The sequence below is a fragment of the Folsomia candida genome, unplaced genomic scaffold (assembly GCF_002217175.1).
Source record: "Folsomia candida strain VU population unplaced genomic scaffold, ASM221717v1 Fcan01_Sc001, whole genome shotgun sequence".
Lineage (NCBI taxonomy): Eukaryota > Metazoa > Arthropoda > Collembola > Entomobryomorpha > Isotomidae > Folsomia > Folsomia candida.
Genome location: NW_019091193.1, coordinates 14,493,545 through 14,503,871, shown reverse-complemented (window position 1 = coordinate 14,503,871; position 10,327 = coordinate 14,493,545). Strand labels below are relative to the sequence as shown.

Genomic DNA, 10,327 nt, shown 5'->3' with positions numbered 1-10,327 from the left:
CCTTTGGATAAGTTGTAGTGTCCGATGAATGTACAAGAACCCTGAAGCGGTTTGATTCCATGGCCACATTTGCGCCCGCCACACCCACTCAAAGGCGCCCAAAAACCGCTTTCACTCCAGCTTTCACTCACTCAAATCCACACCAAAAATCCAATTTTACTCGGATTCTGAAATTTCTTTCACCATTATACTCCCAGATAGTTGTTCTCTTATATACAACATCAAACTCAACTTTTTTGATGATAATTTCGCAGCCATAATTTGCTTTGTTGATTACTACAACAATGCTCATTCAGAATTTTAAATTTTAAAAATGCTAAGCATTTCAAAAAGTTGAGTTTAGTGTTGGACATGAGAAAGCAACTATCTGGGAGTATAATGGTGAAATAAATTTCAAAATCGGAGTAAAATTGGATTTTTGGCGTGGATTTCAATGAGTGAAAGCGGTTTTTGGGCACCTTTGAGTGGGTGTGGCGGGCGCAAATGTGGCCATGGAATCAAACCACTTCAGGGTTCTTGTACATTCATCGGACACTATAACTTATCCAAAGGGCATCGAGATCCGTGAGTTGATAGTACACAACCTCCCCTCCTCAGCTTCTTCCGACTAATTAAAAAAACAGTGTAGGTCACCCTGTTGGGTCCCTCTGGAAAAAATGCCGAGATTTATTTCATTTTTTTCCGAAGTACCATTTTCAAAAATCTGTATGGACGACCCCATTTAGGCAAAAAATTTAGTAAGAATTTTACCCCACCCACTAATATAACCCCCACCGGTCAACCACGCGACCAATTTGGCTCATCTTCGAACTTAATTCCTAATTTTGTCTAACATCCATGTGTACAAAACTTGAAGTCGATCAGTTCAGCCGTTTTGGCTCTATCCTGTATAGGGCAGACGGACGTGACTGTTCCATAAGCTTTGACTCAATCTAAAAATGTTCAGGGAAGCAAAACAAACACGACTCCATCCTCGATCAGACGGAACTGGATAAAATTTAGAACCTTATAGAAAATAAATTTAATCTAATTACTATTTTCATGCATCGTCGTTGAGAAAATTTACACAACAACAATATTTCTACTTTATTGTATGCATATTCACCTACACAATAAGAATCATCTGTCTGTCATGTCACAAAACGACAATTTATCACGACCAATCTATTATTCCTACATATTTCCAGCCAAAACCAGCCCAGATTAAATCATGACCAAATCTGTCGGTACTAATGGAATCTCGTAGCCGTCTCTGCCTACGGAAGTGACTCAGCTAGTGTCCCTGTGGCCAACGTATATTGTGAATAAATTAATATTTATGGCTTTCAATAGAAAATTCAGACCCAGCAGCCAAATTATCTGTAATAAATGGGATTTTATATGGATCCACCAACGACTAGACGATAGCTTTATACATGAACTAACCAGATTAAAAGTTTATGAACAGATTAACGAGGTCATAGTTTACTCACTCTTTATACTTTGCTATTAGATTCAATCTGAAGCAGTAACTCTGAGGATGCGACCACTATAGCACTGATGAAGCAAATACTTGTGCTACGCATTTTGCATCCCGTGTTCTAAGAGCTATTTGACGCTGTAGCAGAGGTTCTTTGGTAACCTGACTCTCTTTGGTTCACTCCATTTATTTGAAGCTTCATCCTCGCCTCCTCCTCCTCCTTCCACCACCTCACCTTTCTCCTCGGTGAAAGAGATGGAGAGAACACTAGATAGAGACCAAGAGAGAGCGAGGGAGAGAGAGATAACAGTGTTTCAACCTGATCCTCATGCCAGCAGTTCAGTTGCGAAAGCATGATTTCCAAGCAAAAGTTTCCACTGTGCATAATACATAGAATATGCAATAGGAGGCTTAAACCACAAAAGACGACAGCGGATTCCCTCCAATGTGCTTTCTCCATCATCATGTTTGAGGATCTATATATCTTTTTTTGCCCGGTGCCTGCTGAACCTCCAGTTGAACACTTTGCTTCATCTGCCTTATTAAAGAGCAGTTCCCTCGTTCACTCGCTTGTTAGGTTTCACCTGCGCTTAAAATGATGAAAAAGTTTTATGCTGTAACGACTTTCAACGATACGAGTATGGTATTTTTAGCAGTTTTAGACCAAGAGCACTTTTCATGTTTGAACATAATAAAGATTGGTTAACGTGCAGACGATGCGAAACAGAAACGATGGAAGTACGGATGAGCACAGATTAAGAGTGCTCGTTATATAAATAATAGGCACATACATACATACATACTTGTGTATATGCGCATATATATCATCACTCACGATACTTTAGATGCGGCTACACTACCTTGTTCATTGTTAGTCAATTTATCATCATCGTATTTATTAACATGGTAGTTATAATGCCGTTTACGTATATTCTTGTTCATGGTGGAACTAATTCGACTGGGCTACTGAACTAAACTACTTTCACTGGTGTAATATCATAAATAGGAGAAACATGTTTAATAACTGTACTTTAGAGTTTTAAATGTCCAAATGCTGTAGCGATTTTCATGCCCATTTGCGGTTAATTGAATTATCCTATCCTAGCAGAACAGATAAGTTTACTGTAAAAGTACGGATAAGGTTTGTAGAGAATTCAACCAACGTTTGTGTGTACAGCGAGTCAAGAGAGAAAGTAAACATCAACACTTGAGGCATAGCTCCTCATCACACCATGGTTGCATCTACATATTAGTCAGTTGGACTATCACAACACACGTTTCGCTGAGGAGTCAAGGTGGAATGCAGTGCAAACTTTCGTACCTACATTCAGTCAGCTTTATCCGAGTCAAACCAGCTTAGGGCTAGGCAGGCAGGTCTAGGATAGGATACGAACAAATTTCCTTTCCATGCCATTTCCTCCTAATTCTCACTTCACTACTAAAACTTTCTCGCAGCATTCGCCTGGTTATGCATTCTTCCCAAATATTCTGGGTAACTGAAATGGTGAGCAAAACTAGACGAGCACTGGTCATCCCGTTCTGCTTTTATTGTATATTTCCTTCTGTAATGATTCAGCTACAATTGCAGTTTCCCATCACCCAACAAATCTGGGCTGATTTGTTGTGGGTATGGGATAAACATTTGATTAAGAAAACAATAGATCGTTTTATCATTGGCATTGGTTTGGTGCTGTGGTTAATAATAACACTTGAAAGAATTGGATAGTCCCGGATGATCAATTTCTGTACGGAGTGAGTTGTATAACCAAGTTACAAGCAGGTTGCAATACCATCCCATGTATACATTGGTGAGGAACCAGGAGCAATAATTTTATATCCTAGTCACTGACTTTTTGTTTCGATTTTCTTAAGGATACGGTGTAAACAGGGTGCAGGGCAAATCGGAGAGAGGAATTGGGTTGCACCTTCCTCGGTACAATGGGTGGTGGATGGCAAGAGATGGGGAAAACGCCACGCAAGCTGGCTGGCCGCGTTCTTGGTGCTATCGACTCACTTTATATTAAAGAGAAGGAGACGAGGGAACGAGAGGATGGCAATGGTGGGTATTTGGACTCTAGGAAAGTGCAGCCTCTATCCCGGACTTTCTCCGTTTCCTGAGCAGTGTTCCAGCCACTTCCACCACCACCAAAACCAGCTCCTACCGTCACACTCCATAACTTACATCGCTCTCCCCTGCTTTCATTTTTCCGTTTCACTTTCTTCACGTCGACCCAGTCATAACACAAGAAAGAGAACCAGAAGGTTTCATCAGAAGCATCCGCAGCATCTGATCAAGGGCAAGCAGGAGAAATAAGCACAATGGGATCTGGAGGGATATAGGATGAGGAATTACCATCTTTGACGTTGACAAAGGCAAGAGGAGAAAAAGTGAGCCGATATCCAATTCTGGTGGATTGGCAGCACCAGAAGAAAAATTTTCAATTCCGTATAGAATTTTGGGCATCACAACAGCTTTATTTCATCCACCTCTTTAATTCTGTGGAGTTGAATTTACTTATTTTTCCCCTGTCCATGCCGTGGATGGCGACTTGGCGAGTGATGGAATTTAACACAATGAGTAAATCTATTTATTGATTAAACTTGCCCTCTTATTCAGCAACAATTTATCCAACCACAACTGAAACAGAACATTTTTTACCAGACATACCAAAGTAGAAAATGTTGAGTGAACAGTAAGTGACGTGAGTGAATTTAATTGACGTTCGCAACCTGAAACTAAGCACAATCCGTGTGTTTAGGAACAACAACAGCAGTATCAGTTTCACAAAAAGCGTGGAGTGGAAGAATACCCACCAAAAGGCGAAGGCGAGTTTTGAGATTGTAAGAACATGTTAGAAAATGCGATATCAAATAATGCAGAAGAATATTTTACATCCCTTCTCGTAATGCAAATTCAACCAAATTCATAAAGCTACACAAAAAATCTCCGTTTCAAGGGTTTCATATTGCACATTGTTATCTTTTAGGCCCATGTAAAAATCTGGGGCTTTACCAGCGAAAAAATGTTGAACCAACAAGTATTGCGAGTAGTTTGCTCTTGCGAAGTGAAACGAAACGCATTACATCTCCATTAAAGTTGTGAAAGTAACGGCCCCGTGACAGGTTGTTCTCTGATTCAAGTCAAACAAGTGTGTATTCTGCTATCTTTTTTCTACAAAAAAATTGATGTTGCTCTCAGAGAGGAAAAGATTTTCTTTGTGCTTCATATCTATCTCGTACATTTTTATTATCGAGCTGTCATAGTGGTTGACTGCACCAAATAGACGAACCACACACTCACACTAGAACTCCCACCGTAGCAGTCCTATCATCAGCATCTCTGCAAACAGGCGACGTCAAGTAACTAACAAGCACACGCTTCTTTCCAACCCATATAGTCGACTGGTGAAAGTCGAACGTACATAAGGATTGAATACACCTCATGTGTGCACTTTGCTTCTGAGCTCTCATCATCATCTTCTTCTTCTTCTTCGTCCGCTTCTCGTACGAAATTCTATTCAATTTCTCTTCCTTCCTTGACTAAGATTTGTGCTTACTTGCCTTCCCTTATTTCTTCCGTGCTGTGCACACAAAAAGCAAAAAGATAGCGAGAGAAGAGAATCTTTCTCAAGATCGGTTCGTCACTGACTCTGCTCTTCTGTGTCCATTCTTTCCTCCACCGGAGATTGCACCGAGTGGTTTGCTAGAATTTTGCTACATTCCATAATTCCTTGCGCTCGAGAAGAAAAAATTTACCAACAGCTCTTCCAATCAAAACCTCTGACATTTAAGAGTTATATAAAAAGAAGAAGAATAGCAACAACAAACCAAATCTGAAAAGTCCTCCTCATTATCGAATTGGCCGACTCCTTCTCAGAATACAAAGGCTTAGCAGAGCCCACAAGCAATTTGAGTCTTGAGTGAATAAAGTCAATCCACGATTCTTCAGTTTAGTCACGAGTCTCATCATCACCCGCAAAGAATATATATCTACGTTACGTATACATACGTACATACACACACACAGACAAAACCAAGCATATAATAATTACTCACAAACCGCACCATTCATTTCCATCTGGTTCTTCTTCCAGCAAAGGATTGAATTCCCTGAGATTTACTTGACGTGAGCTTGTTTGGAGAAAGTCGGATCATCTTTCCATTCCTCATCACATCAGCCATCAAACCTACTTAAGCTAAGAGTGAGAGCTTTCCTTCCTCCATTTACTATTTTATTGCGGCACTACCAATACGAACACACATTGTACGTAGCCACGTCTCTTCCATTCCCTCCTACACATAAATTCCAGCTTATTCCAACTTTGACAATCAAAAAGCCTCAAAGACAGAATTCATCATTTATTCTAAGATATACATAAACCACCTATCGTACGTTTCTCAGAGTTTAATACTCTTGAAATTCAAAGACTGCGTTTAATTCTTCCTAAGTAGTTTTGCAACCGAAAACCTGCAAGTAAAACTGGATATAGAACTTTAAAGCTACACCGTTTAAATAAATCTTTTGCAGCGGTACTAGTAATGTACATACGACGACAACTACGACTATATTGTGTAGCTACCAAAGCTATCCGACAAAATTAAATAACTTTTTTTGGCGAGATTATATTAATTTGAAGGGATTTGACAGCTACAAGGCTTTCTCTCTCTCCCTCTTGTCTTGTCATATTCCAAGTAAGCTCAGTGAGCTGGATAAAGTGCAAGTCAGTTTTCTCCCCACTTTTTGAGAAACAAAAAAGTTGAAAGGCCAAAAGTGGTGTGCATGGATGGTAACTCCCCATCGCGTCAATCGACCGTTGGCCAGGCACACAACGTAAATTGGATTCACTCAGAAAGAGCTACCACCAAAGTAAAATCAAAAGAAGTGGGTTCAATAAAGTTGACTGATGCGAATTCGGTTAGGACTCCAAGGATAGAATAGGACATGCAGAGCCATTAATGCTTCCAACTTCTGAGAGAGAGTGCACTTGAAGGATAAGTGAAGTGGTGACAACACATCAACTTTTCATTTGTTCTTCTAGGTGTGTACATAATACAACTTCAAATATATCGACTTGGTTTTGTCTAATAAGATTCATACAAGAAGGGAAAAAAAAGCCAAATGTTTTTTTTATATACTTATACAGATAGCATTTCACGTCGTTTCCCAATCTCATCTGGACCCAACTCCGGAGGTTTTCATATACGTTTAGACTTGGGAGTTTGTGACTGATCCGTGCACGCAAGGAAGGAGAAAGTTTCGAGTCCAAAAAGTCGTCTCGTCCGGCGGTGGGTATACATGTGCATGGGAAAGAAGTGAAAGGCACGGACTTGCCATCAAGTGGACAAATAATCTGTGCAGCCCATGTTGGATGCTGTTATTTTACTCGAGCGAACATAGCCAACTTCCAACAGCCAACAACTTAGGAAGAATTCGATTAAGACCTTGTTTCTTTGTACAAGACGAGCGAAGTGAGAAGAAATTGAGATTTTAAAAGTTGGGCCAAAGTACATACGTCTGACATACGATGGACAACCAACCGCACATTCGGTTTGCAGAAACACGTAAGATTAAAGAAGTTTTACACGATTACTCTGTTTCTAATTTTTCTACTTCACGCCTGCACACAATTCCCATTTTCTCACTCACATCACACCGTGACAGACGACAATGGGAAAAGTTGCGAAAGGAAATACGACGGTGGCAGTCATACATTCTTGTAGATATGTACACATGTACCATACACACTCGTATGTATATATTTAGACACTGAAGGATCAAACTATTCTTGTTTTCTTATTTTAAACAAAGACAATTAGTTATAAATGAATATATCAATTTACGTATTTATAACTGCTTGTATTGTTCTAAAAGCCTCTCTTTTTCCATGAATAAGTCATTTTCCATGAATTACAAGTGTCTCAAAATAGACAGAATCATATTTTTTGTAATAAGAGGTAGAATAAACCAAAGAAAAACGTGCTGACAGTTGACGACCTGTTATTAAGTATGGGACTATTGTGTCAAGAAGTTGCATACCTTTGCCCTTAGACAGTTGTGCACATTGTGAGTGATCAATTTGCAAATGTTTTCATTATAGCTCCAGGAAGCCCAAAAAGTTGCATGAAAGGGAGCCGAAAACTGACATTCGAGGAGAAAGGAGGAGGAGGGGGAGATTCCTCTGGGGAGGTGACTATGACAGACTCTGCCACTTCTACCGTGTCTAAAAGTCCAAAGAAGAGCAGCAAAGTCTGCATTCGATCCCCTGGTGACAATTCATCTCCTGTCACAGCCCCAACGGTTGTGGTTCCCCCTTTTGTTAAGCCACCGGATATTCAATTCAGTCAACATTATGACCAGTCCACTCCACCCCCAAATTGCACCTCCAATGGGTACGACTTTGCTGTCGAGAATTCCGAGGAGACCAGTAGCAGCAGTGATTCCACTGATCCACGCCAGGATCCACACCTCATGGAAGTTGCGTCAAAGTTCGTCAACGAGATAATTGAGACGGCAACGCTCGAGGCTTCCAATCGACAAAAGGTAGTTGAAAAAATCGATATTTTGTTGTTCGCAATGTACAAAACCATCAATCTTTTGTGACGCACATTCACCAACTCAAAGATCCAAGAAAGTCGGATTGAATGACAGATTGACGAGAATAAACACTCTCGGGCCGACTTGTAACTTTATCATTCTCAATGTCTCGAGTGGAATAACAATTTTTAACAAGACGGCGATTTTAGTTTGTGTGACATGCAACATAATAATTCAACGTCAATTTGACTTTCTCCACTGGCAATATTGCTGGAGAAAGTTTTACTCCCATTTCTCTCTTTTTGTGTAATAATACAACAACACCGAGCAGAGAATGTTACCAAGAAGGACTCAAAAAAACTAGGGAAAAAAATTAGCCCAAATTGCCATATTAAAACAAATAGCTGCAAATGCGGGGAAAAGGAGAAAGAGACGCTAATGAATTGCAATGCGAGAATCTCATCACTGACTACATACCAACAACCTCGTCATACATAACCAGTAGTAATGGCCAAGATACCATCAAAGACCGAGAATGAAAGTTTTGCGAAAATATTGACAAAGGTCTCAGATGGGTGATTTTGTTTGCTTAAACTTAATGACATTCTTCCTATATCTCCGCCACGACTACCTCGTACATGAAGTTATGGGCATGAAACGAGGAAACCAGTGAAACTACCCCAGGTCTTTTCCTCACAGTTGTGTGTTTTCATGTGGACATAAGATAACGACGAAATTGCTCGAGATTGGTGCTTAGCCTAATCAATTTGGGAAACTCCCCTTCATTATGCTACTAAATATCTGTTTGTAATCTCAGAGAGTGGTTGCATGATTTCATTTAGGGAAAAACTCATCACATAGCTAATTATTACTATTTTAATGCAATATTCAACGATTCAGATGTTGATTGCTATGCATAAATTAGGGTACGTAACAAAAAAACCGCAGCAAACAATGATGAGCATATGCACAGCATACCTACTTTTCTCATACGTAATGTATAGATCTAATCTTAAGCAAATATATTGGCTAATCCTCTGTGATAATTCTCTGTGAATGACTAGTAAGCAAATCCCCTTAATTAATTACAATTAATTTCCTATTTTTATTTTAGCCCGAATTCAGTGCAAAGTCGAATCTCACTACAATCGCAAGAGGTATGTTATGCTGGTTGATGTTAAAATCGAGATTTATGCTTAATTTGCTTGAACTTTGTTTCCTGTATGAGTAGATATTCTAGCAACTGGCAGAAGATCAGCATGGGTTCAACGAGCGCAAGGCACCGTATCCAAGTGGTTTACCAACCTGTGTGTTAAAGCACAAAACTCCATAAGAACATGAACTCACTGGAAAACTTTGCCGAACTACAAAGTTTTGTCAATTTGGACTGGAAAATAATACTTCAAACAACAGTCAGACAGACACGCGAAACATGAAACAATCTCATAATTTACTTTTATGACGTTTGGTTAAAATAGCTAACAAGCGTTGTAACTCACAACGCAAAGTCAATGATGGGGCAGTGACAGGATTAAAAGTATATGTATATATTTACATCACGAAATACGATATCCTATACTGAATACCGTTGCAGTTAATGCACAAACATGACTCCATTTCTGTGAAATTGAAATATTGTTGGCTGGGACACATTGTAAATAATATATTTAATCTTACAAGGCCACCCCATAATTTTTCTCGTATAAAATTCTAAATCAAATGGCACAAACAAGAAAAATGTCAGGGTTTGAGTAACAGGTTTCCATAAAACTATTATCTATTACTTAATTCCATAGCTCACAAGGGAACCTTAAATACTGTCACATCTCGATTTCCTTTCGGGTGATAGACTGTGATGTTTGACATAGTTATAGATAGATAATTTAGTGTAACTAAAACTTTGTCATAGGACATACGGTGCAGTGCAAAATCACGTTTTTTCGAAATATTTAAAAACATTATTTTTTTAAACTTTTTTGTAATGCTTAAATAAAAGAAGTTTAATATTTAAATTTTGGTAAAATTTTGAACAAACGACGAAATTCAAACTTAGACAATTTTGCAGATTTTTGCAATCTGAAATAAAATTGGAGAACGTTTGCATGTTTTTTTTGCATATTGGTTATCATAAAATTACGGATATATAATTTATAAACTTCATTTCATTATTCCAAAGGCTGATATCTATATTAAAAGCATTGGAAAAATTGCACGTAAGTATTTCGCAAAACGTGATTTTGCACCGTATGTCCTATGACAAAGTTTTAGTTACACTAAATTATCTATCAATAACTATGTCAAACATCACAGTCTATCACCCGAAAGGAAATCGA

The 10,327-nt window shown here is 38.9% G+C and overlaps 1 protein-coding gene across 4 annotated transcripts; it reads left to right on the top strand.

Annotated features, from left to right (window-relative positions):
• The first annotated feature begins 3,542 nt into the window (after window positions 1-3,542).
• On the top strand, window positions 3,543-9,469 carry LOC110846919. 4 transcript variants are annotated; one of them, XM_035860469.1, is made up of 6 exons: window positions 3,543-4,152; window positions 4,219-6,498; window positions 6,604-7,021; window positions 7,558-8,000; window positions 9,109-9,151; window positions 9,226-9,469. In XM_035860469.1, the coding sequence occupies exons 3-6, from the start codon at window positions 6,985-6,987 to the stop codon at window positions 9,333-9,335; spliced, it is 633 nt and encodes a 210-aa protein (XP_035716362.1). In that variant the 5' UTR covers window positions 3,543-4,152; window positions 4,219-6,498; window positions 6,604-6,984; the 3' UTR covers window positions 9,336-9,469. The 4 variants fall into 4 exon arrangements, with proteins under 4 accessions (XP_035716362.1, XP_035716368.1, XP_035716364.1 ...); XM_035860475.1 differs by having other exon boundaries at window positions 3,543-4,300; XM_035860471.1 differs by having other exon boundaries at window positions 3,543-5,661.
• The last annotated feature ends 858 nt before the right edge of the window (window positions 9,470-10,327 follow it).